Source organism: Dysidea avara, chromosome 2 (genome assembly GCF_963678975.1).
Source record: "Dysidea avara chromosome 2, odDysAvar1.4, whole genome shotgun sequence".
In the NCBI taxonomy this organism is placed as follows: domain Eukaryota; kingdom Metazoa; phylum Porifera; class Demospongiae; order Dictyoceratida; family Dysideidae; genus Dysidea; species Dysidea avara.
Genome location: NC_089273.1, coordinates 49,802,544 through 49,828,142, shown reverse-complemented (window position 1 = coordinate 49,828,142; position 25,599 = coordinate 49,802,544). Strand labels below are relative to the sequence as shown.

At 38.5% G+C, this 25,599-nt stretch overlaps 2 protein-coding genes and 1 long non-coding RNA gene across 3 annotated transcripts in view; all 3 read left to right on the top strand.

Annotated features, from left to right (window-relative positions):
- The first annotated feature begins 2,444 nt into the window (after positions 1-2,444).
- Positions 2,445-25,599, top strand: part of LOC136248195 (NACHT, LRR and PYD domains-containing protein 4C-like) — a 29,216-nt gene continuing 6,061 nt past the window's right edge. The window contains exons 1-2 of the mRNA XM_066040006.1: positions 2,445-2,610; positions 2,674-2,836. Coding sequence (XP_065896078.1) covers positions 2,566-2,610; positions 2,674-2,836 — 208 coding nt within the window. The 5' untranslated portion in view covers positions 2,445-2,565. The remainder of the gene's footprint in view (positions 2,611-2,673; positions 2,837-25,599) is intronic.
- Positions 3,482-5,178, top strand: LOC136247551 (histone-lysine N-methyltransferase trithorax-like). The gene is made up of 3 exons (XM_066039308.1): positions 3,482-3,583; positions 3,635-3,743; positions 3,789-5,178. The coding sequence occupies exons 2-3, from the start codon at positions 3,659-3,661 to the stop codon at positions 4,463-4,465; spliced, it is 762 nt and encodes a 253-aa protein (XP_065895380.1). The 5' UTR covers positions 3,482-3,583; positions 3,635-3,658; the 3' UTR covers positions 4,466-5,178.
- On the top strand, positions 18,306-18,957 carry LOC136247576 (uncharacterized). Its single transcript, XR_010697653.1, has 2 exons — positions 18,306-18,344; positions 18,390-18,957. It is a non-coding gene; the product is annotated as an uncharacterized lncRNA (long non-coding RNA).

The window sequence follows — 25,599 nt, the reverse complement described above, 5'->3', positions numbered from 1 at the left end:
TGGGACTCCTACTCAGTTAGTGGTAACAATTATCCTGTACATCTGTGTGAAACTTTTCTCAACTTCATTGAGGATTGTGGCCTAACACAAACTGTCAACTTTCCAACTAGATATGCAAATACTCTTGATATTTTCCTAACAAATCGACCATCATTAGTACTTTGTTGTAAACCATTGTCAGGGATTAGTGATCATGATATCGTGTATGTGAAGTCTACTGTAGAAGTCAAACAACAAAGCAATCCCTCAGTACGATCTTATAAACTCTGGAACAGGGCAAACAACGATATCATCAGTGAATACATTACAAGATCTAGTGAACAGTTTTTAGAGGAACATGATATGGATACACAAGTTGATGTCTTATGGAAAGTGTTCAAGGAAATGTGTCAAAAGTGTCCAGATATGATTCCATCCAGAACTTATAAACCTGGCCATAGTCCCCCTTGGATGAATCCTGCCATTAAACGTCTATCTCACAGGAAGCAAAGATTATATAATTTGGCCCGACATTCCAAGTCTAGTGATGCCTGGCAAAAATATCGACAGATTAAGAAAGAAGTTCAAAGGGCATGTCGGCAATCCCACAACTCCTATATTCAACACTTAGTCACCCCTGGAACATATTCTACAACTAGGAGGTTATGGAGTTACATTAAGAGTCAAAAGAAGGACTACTGTGGCATACCACCATTACTACAAGGAGACACTCTGATCTCTGATACAGCAACCAGAGCAAGCTTATTGAATGACTATTTCTCATCTGTCTTTGTTAAAGAAGATTTAAGTTCTGTACCACATATTAAAAATTTACCTATCCCACTAATGGAACCTATCAGTATTAATCCAGAAGGTGTTAAAAACTTATTAGAAAACCTGGAGGTAAACAAAGCTCCAGGTCCAGATCAAATTCCACCCCGATTTTTAAAAACCTTTGCAAAGTACATTACGCCATTTCTTGTGCTGATCTTTAGGGCTTCTTTGCATCAAGGTCACCTTCCATCTGAATGGAAACATGCTACTGTTGTGCCTGTTTTTAAAAAGGGAGATCGTAAATTACCATCTAACTACCGCCCAATATCCTTAACATCAATCTGTTGTAAAGTTCTAGAGCACATCATCTATTCTTCCATCAGCTCTCATTTGGAAAATCATCAACTTATTCGAGAAGAACAGCATGGTTTTCAGAAAAATAAGTCCTGTGAAACACAACTGATCTACACAATTCATGAATTTGCAACAATACTTAATGATGGTGGAGAAGTGGATGCTTTATTTCTTGACTTTAGCAAAGCTTTCGATAAAGTTCCACATGTAAGATTTCTTCAAAAACTTGAGCATTATAGAATTTGTCCACAACTTGTCAATTGGATAAAAAATTTTCTTGGACAAAGACAACAGCAAGTAGTTCTGAATGGTGTAACTAGTGAGCAGTGTGAAGTTATCTCTGGTGTACCGCAAGGTACAGTACTTGGCCCTTTACTATTTACTTGTTATATTAACGACCTACCAGCTCTAGTGAACTCTCAGATACGACTCTACGCAGATGATATACTTATTTTTAGACCGATTTATTCAAATGAAGACACTTTAGTATTGCAGAGAGACCTTGATGCCATAGTGAGGTGGAGTGAAGACTGGCAAATGTTTTTCAACCTTAGCAAATGTGTACACCTCAAGATCACTAACAGGATATTAACAACTAACTCAACATATTTTCTGAAACAACATCAAATTTTTAGATCTACCAGTGCCACTTACCTGGGAGTAACAATAGATGAACACCTGAAATGGACAAACCATATCCAACATGTTACCTGTAAAGCAAACTCAGCCAATGCCTTTTTGCGACGTAATATTAGCTCTTGCACTCAACAAACTAAGAAGCTGTGTTATCTAGCAATGGTACGTCCTATCTTAGAGTATGCATCAACTGTCTGGTCTCCATACACTAACAGTAGCATCTACAAGTTAGAAATGGTCCAACGAAGAGCTGCAAGGTTTATTACAAACAATTATTCACCCTGGGCTAGTGTAACTGAGATACTAGATCACCTGAATCTACCAACTCTTGAACAGCGACGGAACAATTTGAAGCTAGTTATGATGTATAAAATGGTGCATAGACAAGTTCACATCGATAATGGAACCTATTTAATCCCAACAGCAAGCCAAACACGAGGTCACGATCAACGATTTTTGCAGCCACACTCCAGAATTGATTCTTACCTTTACTCTTATTACCCCTCTACAATTAAATTATGGAATAACCTATCTAGCAGTACTGTGGAATCACCTACCTTAAACACATTTAAACAATGTATTAATTATAGCTAAGTACAATCACTACAATTTATTCTTAATTTAATCTGTTGTACTATATACTCCATATGGAGGTTTCTGTACAGTAAACAAATAATAATAATAATACACAGAAAGTGGTTAATCACGTGAGATCACATTCCATCGGGTGCAGGAAGTTTCTATACTTATAACCGTGACTATTTTTGCACTCTCATTATTTTGTGAGTTAAATTTTGTCTATTTCAGAATTGTTTGGTAAGGATGTTTGTTCATTGTTGCATCGTTTTTACAAGGTTCAACTTCCACGTAAGTTATGAAACTACTTGTACGAGCGCCATACCAATGACAATGTGACTTTTTATAATGCAGCGCGGTGTCAGCCAGCAATGTTGTCTTTCACTTAATGGAAGGAGGATTCGATCGGTTTTTCTCAGCGCAACTTTGCCACACTGTCTGGATGTATCTCGTCTGGTCGGCGCTACTTCATTGGTTGCAAGACGATACTTCGGATCAGGTGCGGCAGGTGGTGAAGGTAAGCTAGAAGGTATGTACTAAATTATGTCTACTGCTTCCACTTAGCTAGATGCTGGGTAGTTACAGTCTCCGCGCTTATCAAATTATTGTTACGTATTTCTGATAGCCATTCCCGCTAGCTAGCTATAGCTAGGCGGCCTGCTGGTGTACTCAGGAAATCAAAAACAGTTAGCATTGAAACCGGGTCACTACTGCTGACACGGATGACCCAATGATTTGACCCGGATTAATTAAAGCCGAGGCGTGCGATAAGAGTTATGTTTCGGGTAGTCTCTAGCGAACGTTTTGAGCGTTCGACTCGTGTTGAGTAAACGAGTAGTTATGTGATAACTAAGCCGGTAAGTTTATAATTTAAAATCAGTCAGTGGTTTTTGGTTCTAAGTAGCTACTGTGAGTTTAAAGACAGTAATGGGTTGTGGTTTCCTGCATACCTATGGCCCAAGAAGCCGGCGCGCCACACCGTGAGTATATTTTTTTAAAAAAATCACGTGACCCAAAGAGTGGCGAAATTAGACCCATCCTCAGCAACTCACTTCGGCGAAACTTTTCAGCTATTGTACCGTGGCGTTTAGTTCTACTAACGGTACCCTCGAAGGTTTGAACCTAAATTTCGTTGAATTGTTGTCTTAGTGCATCACGTGACCCAAAGAGTGGCGAAATTAGACCCATCCTCAGCAACTCACTTCGGCGAAACTTTTCAGCTGTGGTACCGTGGCGTTTAGTTCTACTAACGGTACCCTCGAAGGTTTGAACCTAAATTTCGTTGAATTGTTGTCTTGGTGTTTTATTGAAACAGCCGGTGCGTGCTATTTGGAATGAGATGTCTAAAGATCCTATAAAACGAAAAGAGCTGGCTAGTTCAGTCTCCCCAGAAGCTAATCGATCAAAGAAGCATAATCAGGAAGGTGATACATGTGTTAATTGTAAGATTATTATTAATGATGGGGAAGAATGTAGTATTCAGTGTCAGTGGTGCCAGTTATGGGTGCACAGCAAGTGTGCCAATCTGAAGGATGAAGAGTGTGCTATTCTACGTAAGCCCAGCATTAACCTTGTGTTTTTCTGCACTACTTGTGCGCCAAATTTAGATGAAGCACTAGAGTTCATTGAAGACAATAAGACTGATAAGTCAGTACACTCACTTGTATCAAAATACGATTCCTTAGCACAGTCAGTTAAAGATCTCTCCTCTAAAATCGAAAGCCTCTTCTCCAGAAATAGTAATCTCCAGATGGAGATTGACTCTGTTTCAGAATCAACTACCACCCACACTCAACCAAATGAAAAGCCGACCTCTGCTGCAACCACATTGACTATTCTAGATGAACTGGCAGACAGGGAGCGAAGAAGCAAGAACCTGATAGTTTACAATTTTAGAGAGGCATCCGACTCCAAGTCTGACACACCAGAGATTAAGGATCTAATCAAGTCTGTCTTTGATCTTGATGTTAATCTAACTAAAGTAGCACGCCTTGGCCGCAGAAATGAGTCCAAACCAAGACCTTTACTAATATCTCTTGAGGATGTACTTGCTAGAGGCTCAATCTTGTTTCAATCTGGAAAGCTCCGCAATTTTGACCAACACAAGAATGTGTATATAGCACCAGACAGAACCAAAATGGAATGAGAGAAACATAGAAAACTAGTAGATGAATTAAAACATAGGAGATCTAGTGGGGAACAGAATCTGGTTATTCGCAATGGTGTTATTGTTTCCATAATTCGTCGTCATCAATCCTCTGTCCCTAGCAACCCCAGTGCCTCTAATCAGCATTCCTGATAACCCTTCAGTTTGTAATATAAGTAACTCTACATTGTCTGATTTGTGCCAAATTCCCCAAAACAACTTCAACCCTGATCAGAATTCCAATTCTATTCATGCTCTCAAATTTATTTCTCTAAATAGTCAAAGTATTGTATCGAAACGGGCCTCCCTTGCTGCATTACTTGATGAATGTGACCCTGACATTGTGGCAGTATGTGAAACATGGCTAACACCAAACATTTCCAATAGCGAATTCTTCCCTGATGGGTATCATGTTTTCAGAAGAGATAGAGCTCATGGCTATGGTGGGGTACTTTTAGCATGCCGGAACTCAATCAACTGTCAGGAATTAACATTTGACACTAACTCTGAAAGTGTAGTCTGTCGGGTCACTCTAAACTGTCACCAATCCGTAATAATATGTTCCTTCTACAGACCCCCAAACAAAGAGGTTCAAAATGTAAAAGACCTGTGTGATCTATTTACCAGTATTACAACAACTTACCCTAACATACCCATCTGGCTGGCTGGTGACCTAAATTTGTCCAATATTGACTGGGAGAATAGTTGTACACAAGGCTCTGCATATCCCCTTGCTCTATGTGATACAGTTTTTTATTTTTTACAAGAATATGGTTTCAGTCAAGCAGTGAACTTTCCTACCAGAGCAAACAATACCTTGGATGTATTTATCACTAATAGACCATCGCTCATCCATTCATGTAGTTCCATAGCAGGTATCAGTGACCACGAAGCTGTCTGTATTGAATCTTCTATCACACTTTCACAACAACAACAGTGCACTGAGAGAAAATTATATCTTTGGCACAAGGCAGATACATCTTCTATTAATGAAATTATAACCCAATTTACTAGTTCCTTTTTAAATAAGTTCTCACCTTCTACTCCAGTTGACACCTTGTGGGAAGAGTTTAAGATGATGTGCTTCGATTGTTTAGGTCTTGTTCCCACCAAACTTCGTTCTAATAGATCAAAGCAACCTTGGATAAATGCTTACATAAGGCGACTATCACGTAAGAAACAACGCCTCTATAACTTAGCCAAATTTTCTAACAGTAGGCATAACTGGGAAGTCTATCGAACCTTTAAAAGAAAAGTTCAAGGAGAATGCCGCAAAGCATATAACAACTACATTGGAGGGTTAATTGATGAGAAAGGTTCTGTTACAAAGAAACTGTGGTCTTATATAAAGAACCAAAGAAAGGATCATTGTGGTGTAGCACCTTTGAAAGTGGATGGAGTTGTCTACAATGACAGTCTAGATAAGGCTAAGATCCTTAATCATTATTTCACCTCAGTGTTTACACCAATCACAACGGATACACCCCCACTGATGAATGAGCCACCAACAGCAGATATTGATCCTATTCAGGTTGACATTAATGGCATTGTTGAGCTATTAAATTCTTTAGAGACTCACAAAGCTGCTGGACCTGATGAAATACCAGCACAATTTTTGAAGGAATTTAGTGAACTTCTTGCTCCCTCACTTACTGTTGTTTTCCAAGCATCGTTAAACCAGTGTTCTTTACCGTCTGATTGGAAAAGGGCATACATTGTACCCATTTTTAAGAAGGGTAACCGTGCTATCCCTAATAACTACAGACCCATTTCCTTAACTTGCATTTGCTCAAAAATTCTAGAACACATAGTTTATTCACATGTATTTGCTCATTTATCTCACCATAACATTTTATGTGACCAACAACATGGCTTTCGTCGCTTAAGATCATGCGAGTCCCAACTGATTTTAACTGTAAATGATTTTGCTGAAACCTTGAACAATGGAGAGCAGTCTGATGTAATATTTTTAGATTTTTCAAAAGCATTTGACAAAGTGTCCCATTACCATCTATTTCACAAGCTCCATCATTATGGCATTCGAGGAGATATACTAGATTGGATAAAGAACTTTATGTTAAACAGATCTCAATGTGTAGTAGTTGACGGTCAACAAAGTGACCTGACTGGGGTATCATCTGGTGTTCCTCAGGGGACAGTCCTCGCTCCCCTATTGTTCCTTTGCTTTATTAATGACCTGCCTAACCGAATTACATCTAAGATAAAACTTTATGCTGATGACGTGCTATTGTATACTACGATTCATTCCCAAGATGACTGTCACAGATTACAACAGGATCTTAACACTTTAGAACAATGGGCAGCTGACTGGAAAATGTCATTCAACTTACAAAAATGTGAATTTCTTAGAATCACTAACAAGAAGCACCCAATACTAGCTCAATACACACTGCAAAGTAAAACTATAAAAGAGGTAACACATGCTAAGTATCTAGGTGTAACTATCGACAAAAACCTATCCTGGTCAGAGCACATTAAACAAATTACTAAAAAGGCCAATAACACCAAATGCTTCTTGCAACGTAACTTGAGCAAGTGCCCTCTCCAAGTCAAAAGTAACTGCTACAAAGCCCTGATTAAACCTATCTTAGAATATGCAGCCACAGTCTGGTCACCCCACACGCGAAGAGACATCGATGCCATAGAAAATGTCCAAAGACGAGCAGCACGGTTTGCACTTAACAACTACTCTAGATATTCCAGTGTCACTGAAATGTTATCTAACCTTAATTGGCCTACCTTAGCCAGATGCAGGAATGAACAGAAGGCTACAATGTTATTTAAAATTATATCTCACCAAATCGACATTAATGCTGATGATTTCCTTTTTTCTAATCCTAACCTACATCACACCAGAGGCCATGATAAGAGATTTTTAACCCCAATGACTAGAATTGACTGTTATAAATTTTCTTTTTTCCCCTCTGCAATCAATATTTGGAATTCCTTACCCCAACACGTGATTGATTTAACAGAGATTGACCAATTCAAGCACAGCCTAGCTGGACTAGTAACTGTTTAATAATTTATCAATGTGTATATATGGTCTTGTGTACAGTAAATATTGTATAATTGTATAAGTTTGTTTTCCTTTTGTAACTGACAGTAGTAATTGTACCCTTTTTGTGCACCATACTCTTTTGAGGTCTGCACAACAATCAATAATAATAATAATAGTGTTTTATTGAAACAGCCGGTGCGTGCTATTTGGATTGAGATGTCTAAAGGATCTATAAAACGAAAAGAGCTGGCTAGTTCAGTCTCACCAGAAGCTAATCGATCAAAGAAGCATAATCAGGAAGGTGATACATGTGTTAATTGTAAGACTATTATTAATGATGGGGAAGAATGTAGTATTCAGTGCCAGTGGTGCCAGTTATGGGTGCACAGTAAGTGCGCCAATCTGAAGGATGAAGAGTGTGCTATTCTACGTAAGCCCAGCATTAACCTTGTGTTTTTCTGCACTACTTGTGTGCCAAATTTAGATGAAGCACTAGAGTTCATTGAAGACAATAAGACTGATAAGTCAGTACACTCACTTGTATCAAAATACGATTCCTTAGCACAGTCAGTTAAAGATCTCTCCTCTAAAATCGAAAGCCTCTTCTTCAGAAATAGTAATCTCCAGATGGAGATTGACTCTGTTTCAGAATCAACTACCACCCACACTCAACCAAATGAAAAGCCGACCTCTGCTGCAACCACATTGACTATTCTAGATGAACTGGCAGACAGAGAGCGAAGAAGCAAGAACCTGATAGTTTACAATTTTAGAGAGGCATCCGACTCCAAGTCTGACACACCAGAGATTAAGGATCTAATCAAGTCTGTCTTTGATCTTGATGTCAATCTAACTAAAGTAGCACGCCTTGGCCGCAGAAATGAGTCCAAACCAAGACCTTTACTAATATCTCTTGAGGATGTACTTGCTAGAGGCTCAATCTTGTTTCAATCCGGAAAGCTCCGCAATTTTGACCAACACAAGAATGTGTATATAGCACCAGACAGAACCAAACTGGAATGAGAGAAACACAGAAAACTAGTAGATGAATTAAAACATAGGAGATCTAGTGGGGAACAGAATCTGGTTATTCGCAATGGTGTTATTGTTTCCATAATTCGTCGTCATCAATCCTCTGTCCCTAGCAACCCCAGTACCTCTAATCAGCATTCCTGATAACCCTTCAGTTTGTAATATAAGTAACTCTACATTGTCTGATTTGTGCCAAATTCCCCAAAACAACCTCAACCCTAATCGGAATTCCAATTCTATTCATGCTCTCAAATTTATTTCTCTAAATAGTCAAAGTATTGTATCTAAACGGGCCTCCCTTGCTGCATTACTAGATGAATGTGACCCTGACATTGTGGCAGTATGTGAAACATGGCTAACACCAAACATTTCCAATAGCGAATTCTTCCCTGATGGGTATCATGTTTTCAGAAGAGATAGAGCTGATGGCTATGGTGGGGTGCTTTTAGCATGCCGGAACTCAATCAACTGTCAGGAATTAACATTTGACACTAACTCTGAAAGTGTAGTCTGTCGGGTCACTCTAAACTGTCACCAATCCGTAATAATATGTTCCTTCTACAGACCCCCAAACAAAGAGGTTCAAAATGTAAAAGACCTGTGTGATCTATTTACCAGTATTACAACAACTTACCCTAACATACCCATCTGGCTGGCTGGTGACCTAAATTTGTCCAATATTGACTGGGAGAATAGTTGTACACAAGGCTCTGCATATCCCCTTGCTCTATGTGATACAGTTTTTGATTTTTTACAAGAATATGGTTTCACTCAAGTAGTGAACTTTCCTACCAGAACAAACAATACCTTGGATGCATTTATCACTAATAGACCATCGCTCATCCATTCATGTAGTTCCATAGCAGGTATCAGTGACCACGAAGCTGTCTGTATTGAATCCTCTATCTCACTTCCACAACAACAACAGTGTACTGAGAGAAAATTATATCTTTGGCACAAGGCAGATACATCTTCTATTAATGAAATTATAACCCAATTTACTAGTTCCTTTTTAAATAAGTTCTCACCTTCTACTCCAGTTGACACCTTGTGGGAAGAGTTTAAGATGATGTGTTTCGATTGTTTAGGTCTTGTTCCCACCAAACTTCGTTCTAATAGATTAAAGCAACCTTGGATAAATGCTTACATAAGGCGACTATCACGTAAGAAACAACGCCTCTATAACTTGGCCAAATTTTCTAACAGTAGGCAAAACTGGGAAGTCTATCGAACCTTTAAAAGACAAGTTCAAGGAGAATGCCGCAAAGCATATAACAACTACATTGGAGGGTTAATTGATGAGAAAGGTTCTGTTACAAAGAAACTGTGGTCTTATATAAAGAACCAAAGAAAGGATCATTGTGGTGTAGCACCTTTGAAAGTGGATGGAGTTGTCTACAATGACAGTCTAGATAAGGCTAAGATCCTTAATCATTATTTCACCTCAGTGTTTACACCAATCACAACAGATACACCCCCACTGATGAATGAGCACCAACAGCAGATATTGATCCTATTCAGGTTGACATTAATGGCGTTGTTGAACTATTAAATTCTCTAGAGACTCACAAAGCTGCTGGACCTGACGAAATATCAGCACAATTTTTGAAGGAATTTAGTCAACTTCTTGCTCCCTCACTTACTGTTGTTTTCCAAGCATCGTTAAACCAGTGTTCTTTACCGTCTGATTGGAAAAGGGCATATGTTGTACCCATTTTTAAGAAGGGTAACCGTGCTATCCCTAATAACTACAGACCCATTTCCTTGACTTGCATTTGTTCAAAAACTCTAGAACACATAGTTTATTCACATGTATTTGCTCATTTATCTCACCATAACATTTTATGTGACCAACAACATGGCTTTCGTCGCTTAAGATCATGCGAGTCCCAACTGATATTAACTGTAAATGATTTTGCTGAAACCTTGAACAATGGAGAGCAGTCTGATGTAATATTTTTAGATTTTTCAAAAGCATTTGACAAAGTGTCCCATTACCATCTATTTCACAAGCTCCATCATTATGGCATTCGAGGAGATATACTAGATTGGATAAAGAACTTTATGGTAAACAGATCTCAATGTGTAGTAGTTGACGGTCAACAAAGTGACCTGACTGGGGTATCATCTGGTGTTCCTCAGGGGACAGTCCTCGCTCCCCTATTGTTCCTTTGTTTCATTAATGACCTGCCTAACCGAATTACATCAAAGATAAAACTTTATGCTGATGACGTGCTATTGTATACTACGATTCATTCCCAAGATGACTGTCACAGATTACAACAGGATCTTAACACTTTAGAACAATGGGCAGCTGACTGGAAAATGTCATTCAACTTACAAAAATGTGAATTTCTTAGAATCACTAACAAGAAGCACCCAATACTAGCTCAATACACACTGCAAAGTAAAACTATAAAAGAGGTAACACATGCTAAGTATCTAGGTGTAACTATCGACAAAAACTTATCCTGGTCAGAGCACATTAAACAAATTACTAAAAAGGCCAATAACACCAAATGCTTCTTGCAACGTAACTTGAGCAAGTGTCCTCTCCAAGTCAAAAGTAACTGCTACAAAGCCCTGATTAAACCTATCTTAGAATATGCAGCCACAGTCTGGTCACCCCACACGCGAAGAGACATTGATGCCATAGAAAATGTCCAAAGACGAGCAGCACGGTTTGCATTTAACAACTATTCTAGATATTCCAGCGTCACTGAAATGTTATCTAACCTTAATTGGCCCACCTTAGCCAGATGCAGGAATGAACAGAAGGCTACAATGTTATTTAAAATTATATCTCACCAAATCGATATTAATGCTGATGATTTCCTTTTTCCTAATCCTAACCTACATCACACCAGAGGCCATGATAAGAGATTTTTAACCCCAATGACTAGAATTGACTGTTATAAATTTTCTTTTTTCCCCTCTGCAATCAATATTTGGAATTCCTTACCCCAACACGTGATTGATTTAACAGAGATTGACCAATTCAAGCGCAGCCTAGCTGGACTAGTAACTGTTTAATAATTTATCAATGTGTATATATCAAGAGTTAATAATAGTAGAGTAACTCTTGGTATATATGGTCTTGTGTATAGTAAATATTGTATAATTATATAAGTTTGTTTTTCTTTTGTAATTGACAGTAGCAATTGTACCCTTTTTTGTGCACCATACTCTTTTGAGGTCTGCACAACAATCAATAATAATAATAATTAACTGGAAGAAAGAAAACGCACTTTTCACACCTATGTAGCTCTGTGATCCCTAATCCGATTGGAACCAAATTTGCTACATACGTGCCGGCCAGTTAGGGGAGTCCACATACCAAATTTGAAGAAAATCGCTCCAGCCATTTCCGAGATACGAGCGAACAACATTTCGTTTTAATTTCTTCGTTTTTTCTTCATCTTCTCATTTCACACACTTCGCAAAATCCGCCATAAAACACGAATGCGTACTCGGATCGGGCTGACATTTGGCACACTTAAAGGGCTCATTAAGGCGGATCTCCGTATCAACTTTGGTAGGAATCCGATGAACATTCACGGAGTTATGACCGATTATTTGCATAAAATAAGGTCGAAGGTCTGTCACGCCTACAGGGTAAACCCCTTGGAAGAATCAGTTGAAAATTGATATGTAGATGGAGCAACCATCGTAGGAGTGTTTTGGTGTGGTTTGAAAGGAATCGGGATAAAGACCATGGAGATATGACACAAACCCCAACCTGTGTCAAAATTACGCGATCGAATAAAAAACTATTAGTTTTCGTGTCTACCAGGCAAACCGCTTAGATCAACGAGCTGAAAATCAGTATGTAGCTGGAATAATCATCATAGAAAGTCCTTGCAGTAGTACAGAAGAATCGGATTACAAACCACTGAATTATGATTCGAAAGGCAACTACGTGTAGCAAATGCGAGATCGAGATACTCTAATAGAACAGTCACCCTAATAAAGTCATCTATTTCACTTTTAAGTTTCTTTACAATGGCTGCACCAGTACATGAATTTACAATTGTACATCGTCTGTTTTAAAAATTAATCCTGTACCAAAAACAGCCCAGCTGTAAGAAAAGACGAGGCCAAGAATGCACAAGTACGCAGTGGCGGATCCAGGATGGGGAATTTGGGGCAAATTCCCCCCTTCAAGAAATTGCATACAAGATCGAGATACTCTAATAGAGCAGTCAATTACTCTAATAAAGCAGTCACAATGTTCATGAGGCAGTGTAGCTTACCTATGAAGCTATAAATAGGATTTTATTTTACATAACAGAAGTGATATAGTTGGTAAGGATAACTAGCTATTATTGTCGTGACCTTTTTTTTTTTTTTTTTTTGGTCTTCAACTGGTTTTGAGGAAGTTTTTTTGGTCTTCAACTGTTTTTTAGAAAGGTGCCCCCCCTCTTTCCAAACTCTGGATCCGCCCCTGGTACGTGTTCATGGAGTAACTACAACCAAAAGACATGATATCAAAATCTGGCCAAGAAAGCATTTACAGTATAGGCACTTTTGTGCATTCGTTTTCTATATGCTTCACATTAATACATCCAGCCAGAGCATATACTTGTTTAAGTATATAGATTATAAAATAATGTTTGATAACCAGACATTTGAAAATGTACGATTATGTCTGGTTTTTGCATATCCAATCATATACGTAGGTGAAAAGTTGTGTGTGACGGTACATAGTATCCTACAGGCACTGAAGGTTTCTATCCAGTCATGCGCTACGCACACAGTGATTGTTCAATAATTAATAGTATCAGACAGCAGGTCATGATCTGCTGTGCCAGTAGTCCAGTCCAATACAATGATTGTATACCACCAAAAGTTTTCCTGTGTATACTCAAAAGAAAAGAAATCAACCTGGCTAAGGTATAACTTTGAGATATCTCTGTAACTATATCATATAAAAATGATCTCTGTTATTACCAAGCTATACCACACATATAAATTAATATCATCTATTGAAATTCTGACTTCGTAATGAAACAATAGAGCACTTCCTTCAGTTTAATTATTGGAATACATTTTAGCTGTACAATTGTTGTGGATTGTGATGTGATAAACCTCATCACATGTTGTGTCAGGATAACTTCTCCTTCTATGGTAATGGTTTACCACTAGTGTAACATTATCTATTATGTCATCATCTTAGAGGTCATCAGCTAATATATTTAATTGTAAAGGTGTACATGTATATCATACAGTAGGTAGTATTGTACATTAGAAATCATGGAAGGTTGCACATTTCACAAAAATATTGACCACAAACCAGCTTCAATACATTCATGACACCTTGGCAGTATTGGTTACAAATTGCCATGCATTCAGTATGACCTAAAGTGCTTCTAAAAGGTTGCTACGAAATTAAAAATATTTTAGCGGAATTTTCTACTGACTGATTGCTAGACTGACTAATGCCTTCAGACAAGCATATATGGCTGAAGGTTACTGGCTTGATTTTTCACTGCTTGATATATATCACTTCAACCTGACAAGTACCTTGTGGCATACCGCAGTACATACAATGCATGCTTTATGGGTTCTACATGATGGATCCCCTAGAGAAGTTTTCCGTTGCAATTGAATTGATTGCAGAAATCCTCCTTGTAGTGTTCTTCATTATTTTGTAATCCTGTGTATTACGCTGAACCAGGAGCGGATCCAGGGCTTGACAAGAGGGGTACACCAGGGTAGTAGGCACATGGAGCAGGGGGTCTTGAGGGCACAGCCTCCAGAAGCTAAAGGTACTCTATAGGCGATTTCCACGTGACACAGAATAAAGTAGGATATTGTGGAAATTGTAACACTGGTAGGCAACTTGTGAGGTTGCGTTAACAATGCCAAATACTTGTGCGATTGTTGGGTGTAAAACTAGACAAAGGAAAGGCATTCCCCGTAGTTTTTATTGAATCCTCCTGAGTCTGAGTGTCGCTGCCATTGGTTAGTGTTTATTAACTGGAAGAACGAAGATGGAACACCATGGCACCCTGGCACAGGAGACCGTGTTTGTTCAGATCGTTTTATTTTGGGGAAGAAATCAAATGTGTCTACTCATCCAGATTTTGTTCCATCAGTGTCAGTCTGGAAAAGACAACAATGTAGTTAAGGGCCAATCCCAGCTTGTGCGAGGTTTGAACATATTAAGAATAGAGCCAAGAAGAAGAGAAAGCAAGAGAGGGAAGCAAAAAAACGTGTGCGAGAACAGCAGCACAACCTGTGTGCATTTCTATGCAACCACAACTACGGTACTAGAAGAGAAGAATTGGTAATAGAAGAGCAGCCAAGATTATTGTTTACCACAGCAGCCAGTGTCGGTGAAGATGAAATCCCAGCTGACATAGGTAAGGTAGTTGTGTCATGTGTGCCACATTTCATTATGGTAATGTATATAACAGAATGCCAAACAGAAGACACCATAACCCACCCTGTACAGTATGAGTGCTTATGTGCACATGCACAGCTACAGTTAAGACCAAAATTTAGTGTCAGAATAATGTTGGAAGGCAATGATAAGCTGACACGCTACTACACTGGCTTGCCTACCTACAATAGTTTTGTTGCATTTGTAGCGTACTTAACACCAAAAGCAGTAGCATTAACTCTGTGGAATGGTAGTAACACAAGAGATGTTGTAGTGTGCCCATTAGTCAACCATTTGCTGGCCTAACAATTGCAGGCCAACTTTTCTCAGTATTGATCCAGCTTAGGCATGGACTAGATGTTTCAATCAGATTTAAGATCAGCGAAGCCATTTAAAGCAGGCTGTTTGCCACATGGATTTTGTTTCTGTCAAAGGAACTTAAACTGTTGTTCCCTTTTCCTACCAGAGACCAAGTATTGCAGTGGATGTCTGCATCATTTAAATGTCATTTTCTCAACACACGGATTATCATTGATTGTTATGAAATTGAGTTCCAGCGTCTGTCAGGATTAATGAACACGTCAATAACTTATTCTCAGTACAAGAGCCGCAACACCTGGAAGATATTGGTCAGATGCACTCCCTCTGGATTTATCAGCTTTGTTTCAGAGGCATGGGGTGGCCATGTGTCAGATCAGGAGACTACAATGCAGTCTGGTCTTGTTGACTTACTAGAACCTGGAAATATGATCATGGCAGACAAAGGGTTTAATATTCAGGAGTTGGTTGCCAAAAGAGGAATACCAGTAAATGGTCCACCAAAGCTAGAATCAAAGAAAAAGCAGATGCCAGCATTAGATGTAGAAAGAACAAGAATAGCCAAACTGTGTATCCATGTTGAGTGAGCTATTGACTGTGGAAGAAGGTTTGACATTTTAAATAAAACCTTTCCTAATACAACGTTTGACCTAGTCAGTGGTATAAATTGTATTTGTATGTACTTGACTAATTTTGATGTACCATTAGTTCAGTAGGATTGGTTGTGTGTGTAAAACTTGTATGTACTGTATGTACCCTGTATGTATAGTCAGTTATTCACGATGTTGTGTACTCTTTATAGTATTATAACATGGCAAGTAACAAATACTTGACCTTACAACCTCACAACAAGGATAGATTACAGTGATTACAACTCCGTTCCATTTTCTATCTTTGCAGATAGTATTTTCAGGAATTACGTGCTGAGCATAAAATCCATCAAGCTTCTCACACAGATTGTTCCAGTATTCTACTTCAGCTAGGATACGATCAACAACAATTTCACCTCCAATAAATACAACAAAATCACACCACCCACTTCTAAAATAGCCATTAGCCCTTGTACTTGAGCATAGTACACATAATCACATGGTAAATACAGGCTTCCATCCACCCTACGTCTCATGAAAAACTTATTGCCAAACTTCTCTGCAATGGTCTTAGGAGCAAACTCAACTGTTACACATCCTTCTATGCTGTATGGGAATTTAATATCCAAGCAGCCATTGCACAAAGTGTCAACACTAGAATTAACATTGTACCATTCCATCAGGGGAAGCACCCAAGCAACTCTTCTCCACCAATAAATGTAATCCATTGCATGTAACGATCATATTTTCATCTTCAGCTGCTCTATTGACTACATAAATTTTGCGGACAGTTTCCTCATTATTCTTTCCCCACCTCATTGCAGGAGTCAAACATTTGATAGGCCCATGATATCCTTGACAAGTTGTCTTGAATTTGTTGTTGGTTGTCGGTGCAAGATTTCACCAAACCTTGAACTGGTCAGTCTACCATTCCACAAGGCATACCAAAGCTCACGGTCTGACTGGTCAAATGTTGCAATTTCTATGTCTTCCTGGGAAGTCCCATGCTATCTAAAAACTTATCAGTAGATGGGGAGAAATGGTGTGATGTCATGGGATGAATCTGACTATAAATGACTTGGCTCCACAATGACTCAGTGAGCATAGCAGCTTTTGAAGTATTGCAACTTCTCCAGAACTGCTGTAGCCCTGTAGATGGAACAGAGTCTTGAACAGTGTATAAAAGTTTATCTACTGCATCTGTATCTAAAATCCTGTGTTGGTGCTGGCAAGGATCAAATGTGCTCCATTTGATTCGTTGTGATCTACGTTCAGGATCATCCCCAAGACTAGGCTTGACAAATGTCATGAAGTGGCACGGGCCGGAGTGACAACCTTCTTAGGGATGGCTGGTTCCATGTCATAGCTAAGGAGGTTTTGGACTTATCTGTAGGCAAATCAGTATCATTTGAATGGTAATCAATATAAAAAAGCAGAACAGCAATGTGGTTGCAAGCTTGACCTAACCTGCAAGCATATGGCAAATCAGAACATTGAGTTAACATTCATCTATATAATTTAATATTAGGCCACTCCAAGAAAATTCCTTGTTTCCCATTTCATTGACCTCAAAAATACATGCGGGCAGGTGGTTCATTATCCATTATAGATATTTCCATTAATTTTTGAAATTCATATCAAGACTCACGGTAGTGAGTCGCGCGGCAAGTAAAGCAGAAACGCGCGCAGCAGACAATAAATGACGCGACCACTACGTGAGGATTTTCGAGGGGTCCGCCACGACCTTAAAATCCTGTACGAGATTCAGAATCCCACGAAATTTCAGGCAAGATTCCGGATTCCAAGAAATATTTAAATTACTGAAATCCAATTAACAAAATTAAAATCCTGTACTCAAACAAAATTAATGACACGCTAGCCCTACAGCAATGCGTGGAAAGGTAAGGTGTCTATTCTACGGAACGGAATGGAACGGAATGATGGACTAAACTGCGGAACGGAATGCTTTCTCAGATTGAAGCTTGCAGCTTTAAGCTGCAAGCTTCAATCTGAGAAAGCATTCCGTTCCTTAAATGAATTTAAGGATCGATTGTGGGTTCTTGTTGGTTGTCATTAGTAATGAAGTACTAATTGTGGGAATATTTTATTTTATTTTAACTGCTTTTTAATGCAGGCAAGGCCTGCATCAATGGTCTGTGGGCAACTGGTGCCCACAGCCAGAAAAAGTATACGTACAACTTACATTTACAATTGAATGTATAAAATTACAATCGAATCAAGTTAGCTGGCTAAGGTTATTACATACATTTACATTTGGTATATAGTTGAACTATCCTATAATTTTAAAACTTACATGTGTATTTAATAATAAACTTACTTATATAGCTAAGTACTTATTTTAAGAGAGAGCAAGAAGAAGAAGAAGAAGAAAAAAAAAGATTAATTACTGCTGAAGTTTGGTGGGCGAGGAGACTTGGAGCAGGTACTACAAGGGCAAACAAAGTGCATACTATGGGGATTGTCAGAGTTAAAATTGTTTGTAAAATGCTGCCAGAAGATCGTGATTTAATGGTGAGAAAAGGTTGATTTAAGTCAAGTACTGGTAGACTGTTGTAGGTTCTTGGTAATCTGTTAAAGTAGAAGTTTCTTTGTTTGTTGGTTGATGTAAAATTGTGTTGAAGCTTGTTACTGGTGGAGGATCTGGTAGGATTGCGGCAAAAGTTGACATAGTTACTGATATTGAAATGATTAGATGGATGCTGGATTGATTTTACGAAGAAGAGTATGTCATAAAGATCATAGGTGTACATCAGTGGTAGTACGTTAAGTTTGATAAGACGTGTTTTGTAATCGGAATAGCTGACTCAGTGTGTTCATCTTCGGATATATCAAGTAGGGAACTTAATGCATGACTTGTTTTTACTAGTATGTGAGTTATTTTTACTTACTTGACTTTAGAATGTACAGTCTGAGGCCCAGCCTTTCTAATCGGCATAAATCAGTATGTGTATAGCTACACTACAAAGGAAACAAGTATGGTGACAAGCTGAATCAACTCAGTCTAAGCAGAATCTAAAGGAATTTTGTGCAGTGTGTGAGGAGCAAACATTCAGATACCTCAAGGAGGCTATATTGTGTGAACATCAATGATTCATTAACAGAGTAGTGGACTATTGTCAGATATCTCAGCCTGAGTACTGAGTTGAATTCTGGATGGGGTCTATTTTACAGAATGGAATGCTTTCTGAATCAACTTGCAGCTTGGCTAACTGCTATCATTGCTGAAATTGCATTTTATCAGTGGAACCTCCAGGAAAATGGAATAGGATAATTATAAAACATTAATTAAGTGATTGTTTAGGTAATCATGACTTTATTCAGTCTAATAAACAGAATATATGGTTGATTGAGTGAGGTATCACTTTCAGAATGTTCAGACGACCAGTGATGAGATGCATGGATTCATCAAATTTTTGTTGTGGTTGGAGACATTAAATATCCAAAAGCAAACTGACTGTATAATATTAATTCACTTTCTTTATATTTTCTCAATTTTGAGCCTTTATACAAATAATTGAATTTTCCTTGTCAATAGAAATCCTAGAATAAGATGGGAGAGAATCTTATCTTTGTTTACCTATACTGTACAACCAATTGGAGTTCATAATACTGATTTGTATGGGGGAGAGTGTCTAACTCTCAGTATGGCCTGTACAAACACCCTGCGTAAAGTTCACCTTTCATCAAATCAACACCTTTACTGGGGGATAGAAAACTGTTGATTAGTATTGCTGAAGAAGGTAAAACCTTTGTTCTGAAATAAGGCCGAGGTGTTACTTTAAGCAGGGTGTTTGGTGAATGCATTCAAGTTAGACACTCTCCACCTCATTAAGAACTCTTGGTACAACATCAAAGGAAAATGAAGAAACATACAGATGAATCAATAAAATCACTACAGTAAGGTGAATTACAGACTAGTGAGACCTTGGTTAATTAATGACAGTGGTTGGAAATTAAGTGTGGTAGTTTCTTGTTCTTGAATATGTTGCAAAGTGGAAGTACAAATCAAAATGGGATATCAATTTCATTATGAAAAATTTGTATGCATAAATAATCTAGCATTACTATTTCATTTGTCCTCCACTTAAACATGCTACAACAGTACTAGTGTCAGTACATTGGCAGTGAGTCTACCTTGAAATTTCAACTCTAGAGTAGATCCAACACTGGACAGCCCGCACTGTAACAAATACATGTGATCCCATTGTAATTTCATGGACCAGCTGGACTGGGAATCACTTGAAAATAGACGAACAAATTTAACCTGTTTTGTTTGAAGTGAAGCACGTGAAATGTTACACCTAGGATTCTTAGGTGGTATGTAATTAATGTGAGTGTTCCATTTCAGGTCTGACTAGATACATTGAAATTACACACACATCCTGGTCCAAATCATGTTTGCCTGGTGGCTACGGGCATGGTTTCACATGCGGCTTATAATAGAGATTTGGCTGATCTTGGAGTTTTGGCATTTAGCCTGATTCAAGGCTAGCAGTCAGACACATCCTTGAATTGTGCAACAGATAAAATCAGCTCACTATTGAATACGGCATTAGTCCACTGCACCAGCTGTTAATATATAAATAACTCCATGCATACACTTCAGTGATGTTTGCAGAATATACCCTCCTTGCGGTCTGCCAAAATATTTGCTCCTCACACACTGCACAAAATTCTTCAAGTTTTAATTCAGCTGGCTCTTTCCTGTTACCAGTATCTTCCTGCTTGCTTTATTTATACACTGACTTATGACTTGAAAGACCGGCCCAGACTGTTTTCTAAAGTATAAATAAGAAAAACAGCTCACATAAAGTTCCCTTCCGTATGGATGAACATCACTGATACAGCTCATCCCACAATAATACTTCGTTACTAATGACAACCAACAAAAACCCACAATAGATCCGTTAATTCTTTTTATTTTATGTTTAATCACCCACTGGAGATGCCACTGCTAACTTATAAGGGAAGTTTCAGCAATGGTAAGTTGCAAGCTTCAATTTGAGAAAGCGTTCCGTTCCGTGGTTTAGTCCATCATTCCGTTCCGTTCCGTTCCGTAGAATAGTCCCCACCGAAAGGTAACAGCTACCTCGAGCTACTCTCTTGGATAGACGATCAGTGCCTCGGACGCTCTCCTCGAATGCCGGCGAGCTCAGACAATGCTGCTCAACTTCGTGTTCAACTCGCACCTAACTCGGCACCTAAACTTCATTAGCTACTCATTGTAGACTTCGCTGTACCTGGGATAGGCTCTGGATTCGCCTTGTGGTTCGCTGTTAATCGGAGACATAACTAGTACGGACTCGGCAAAACTCGAGACTATGATTATGATTATGATTATGATTACTGAAAACACAGTTACAAACTGATATGTTCAGGTAAGGAAAAAACATTACAAATCACATAGATGAGAGTCAGTTATAATTTATCTAAAAATACTTGTAGAGATTGGGATTCTATTGTGTCAGTTGGTAAATTGTTCCAATCGCGGATAGATTTGGGGTAATAGCTGAATTTATAATGATCTGTTCTAGCAAACGGAATCTCAAAATGGAAGGGGTGGTGGTGGCGGGTGGGATATGTGGTGTTGGTGAAATAATTTGGGACTGTTAAGACTGATGAGGAGTAAACAATGTTGTAGAATACTTTTAATCTAGTCACGTATCGTCGGTGTTGAAGTGATGGCCATTGTAGATCTGCTAACATAGATGTAACACTACTGTTATATCGGTAGTCTGACTTGACCCAACGAGCAGCACGTCGTTGTACCATTTCTATACTTTGTATCTCCTTCTGCAAGTAGGGGTCCCATACTGCCGATCCATACTCCAACAGTGGTCTCACTATACTGGTGTAGGCTAAACATTTAGTTTCTGCAGAACATCTATAAAGGTTACGTTTAACAAAGTTTAGCATCCTTGTTGCTTTAGAGATAACTTGATTGATATGAGGTGTAAATGACATTTTTGAGTCTAAGAGAATTCCTAAATAAGGGTGTTGGGTAACTCGCTGCAAAAAGTAATTTCTGATAGTATAGTTGAAAGTAGAGGAGGATGTTAGTCTACTACAGGTAAGTACCACACACTTGGAAGTGTTTAATTCCATTAACCAAGTTTCAGTCCACTTTAATATAATGTTGAGGTCATGTTGTAATAATAATTGATCTTGCTGACTATTGATAGTTCGATATAATATGCAATCATCTGCAAAAAGTTTCAAATGGGATGAGATGCCACACTTGATGTCATTAATGTAGAGCAAAAACATCAATGGGCCAAGAACAGTTCCTTGGGGAACACCTGACTGAACTTGCACAAAATTTGAATCATGTCCATTCACAACAACAGACTCGACTATTCAGCAGTCAGAGACTCAGTTCACCAAGTTTTGATTTAATTGTTTAACTGTTATTTGTATGTTCTAATCTTAAAAAAAACAACAAAAAAAACTATTCAGCAGTTCGACTCTACACTCATGCTCTGTTGAATCCATAAAAGCTCTTAAACACCTATATAGACACAGTAAGTTTGAAGCGAAGTGAAATTAACAGCTCAAGGCAAGTTATAACAGGCCAACAAGCTTATAGCTGCATCTCGAGCTGCATACCACGAGTTGCACGCTATTAGAATATCCGGAATTATTCGGAAATTCACGGACTTTAATCAACCAAAAGATTCCAGATTCCAAGGCAAGATTCCAGATTTTGTGCGAGATTCCGAGGGATTCCAAATGACTTGTACGGGATTCCAGTCCGTGACGGACCCCTCGAGGATTTTACAAGAACGAACGTTGTCAAATTCGGCCTTCCTGTAATCCACCCGTCACTTACGCTATCCTTCTGAAACTCTGGAGTTGAACTCATCGTGTCACTAGTAACTACCACACAAGCAGTGAAGCAAATCCATGCCGATTGTTTCGTGATCGAGGTTGCCGACATCAAAGGGGAAGTTTCATTTTATTTTTTTATTATTTTTTTTATCGCATGCGGTTAGACGCAACCACAGGTGTATGCCCTGCGTTCCTTTGTGCATTCCGAACATTGATCGCCCTGTTATCGCTTCAGTATTCACTCAATCACCTCAAGATTCACATCATCGATTTCACCATACATGATTACCCTATACAGTCGTGATTTCAGCACCAAACGAAGTTTCAGTCGTCCTCAGTCGACCTAGAGGCCAAATACAAATCCCAGATTGTTGTTTTCCGCAATACTCGCTTGACATGTAGGGCAATGTGTCTTTAAACTGTTCTAAAAGTTTCGTTCAGATTGAAACATTTGTTTTCGAGAATGGCTAGTTTGAATTTGAATTTAGTCGTCCCCACGTCATTTGCTCTCTAAGAATTTTACTCGGAATTTAAAGAATGACGCAGAGGACGCAGAGCACAACTGCGGTCACTGGGTATTGATGAACTGGCGCTCTATGTAGTTAATCAGTGCATATAGCCACCAAGAAGTGTGCTGCCATAGATTATAGTCCATAGATATAATCTATGGTGCTGCATACCATCCTTCGTTTTGAAATTAGTCGCCCCCACATAATTTGTCCTCTAAGGGTGCGGCTTAAAGAATGACACAAGAGTACAACTGCAGTTACCAGTTGTTGACACAAGCTGTGAGTAATTAGCACATGTAGCTAGCTTAAAAGGAAGTGTGCAAAATCGCCTAATACAATTGTCACCATGCATTATTGCATTTTATAGCACCCCCACACAAAATTACACATGTAATTACAACATACAGAGGAGACACATGAATACCAAACACTTTTCACAACAATAATGTAAGAATTGTACAATAATGACTGTAATATAACTGCTATGCAAATATTTTCCAGTGGCCCGCCATGGTAGCAAGTCTCACATGACGGCATGTATATTCATCCAAACACAATGGGAGTAACGAGTAAGTATGATGACAACAAGTTGGTATGACTCCATTTGTAGAATCCAGATGAGTGGGTGCGGCTCCAGTATGTCTAAACAGTTAACAAACATTCCTGTTATAAATACGTGCTAGAGTTGCAATATAATAGTATAGTATTTAAATGCAATAATACATAGTCTCCATTGCATCACTATCAAACGACACTAAGTGGAGGATATTGTTGCATCTCTAGTGTGTACACTCTATCAGTACAACCTGTCTTAATGGCCACTAGTATAGAAAGACAACCACTCTTGAAAAGCCAATTCCAATTGAGAATTTATACACTGTTACCTGCTGAATGAGTGAAGGTGGCAATAAACAAGTTCCACCGTAATTTATACATGTGATCTGATCCTGTATATTCTGTCAGTGGATGAGATCCACTTGGCCAGGACAAAATGTGACTCAAGTGCCCTGGATGATCCATACTCAACCAACTTATGACCCAGTGGCACAATGGAACTGACTATTTATAGAGAATACAATTATATTTATTTCTAAGATGTGTGGATGTGTGGACACATTACAACACATTACATGTACATACAAGACATGCTACGTACTGTTTTAGCATTTCAAGTCACCACATTATACACGTACCAGTCAACAATGCTTCATAGTGCCCATCAGTGAACCTGAAGAAAAGAAAAGTTACGAAAAATAAAAATTCACATAAGTACAATGAAACCACATTAATATGGCAGGCTGTGGGACCAAAAAATTTGGCCTGAATAACAAGGTGGCCTTATTAATGAGGTCATAAATAATGCTTAGCTATATTTGGGACCTACTAGAGGTGGCCAATATAATGAGGTGGTCTTATTAAAGAGGTGGTCTTATTAAAGAGGTGGCCACTAAGTGAGGTTTCACTGTACATATAGTTCACAATATTGTGAACAATATTAATGGTTAACAATATACACTGAAACCTGCAGGTCACTTCTTGTGGAAGATTGCTCTCTTGATAAAATATGATAAAATATTCAGTGAATTTATTTATTTTATTATTAAGGTGTTACAGCACAAATTCTGAAGCTTTGTAGGACACCTGATCCTGCAGCCTGTTTAAAGTTGTTGTATAAAGTATGTTTGTAAAGGTGGAGAAAGGAGAAACAACCCATGGGCAGCCTCAACCTGCAGCCATCCAATTAATGCTCAAACGCTGATTCGATCATATCATACAAAAGGAATGTAGAGTTTACTTTGATGTATGGTGGTTTCTATGAAGAAACATGGTAGCAGGTGTCTTATTGGTAAGACACTTGGGATGCCTTTTTACAACCACAATGAGACCCACACTGCTGCAGTTAGCCTATTGTGAACAATTAGTATTTAACACAGTAATAAAACCAAGGATTAAGATGCTATTGCTAGCTGATTGTAATGAAGAAATTGCATTGAGGTGCACCTGAGTTGTGAGGATTAAACCACCATGGTCACTAAAATTTTAATTATGTTAAAACTAGATACCACAATTGCATTTCTTGGCATTGTGCGTAAAGCATATTATGATAATATGAATAGCATTCTGTAGGCTTTTTAGCACACACTATTAAAACCACTATCAGTTATAATATCAGATACCAATGTATAATAGAAACAGAGTGAGTTCAGGTGAGTGCGCCTAGAGTGATAAACTTATACCATGACCGTGTTGGGTTTTGCCAAAATGATTATAAACTCTTAGCCCATGAGCCAGTGACCCTCAGACTTTCAGGTGTATATATTAGCAAAATCTCTTGCAGCCATGGTATCAATACCGTGAGTCGTGAGGCCAAGAAGCACAAAGCGCGCGTCATTCAACAACTGCAATAATGATGCAATAACCTGGTGGAA

Coding starts and splice junctions, on each gene's coding strand:
- LOC136247551 (XM_066039308.1), top strand. CDS start 3,659: ATGTCTAAAGATCCTATAAAACGAAAAGAGCTGGCTAGTTCAGTCTCC. Junction 3,744..3,788: donor AAAGAAGCATAATCAGGAAG/GTGATACATGTG, acceptor ATGATGGGGAAG/AATGTAGTATTCAGTGTCAG.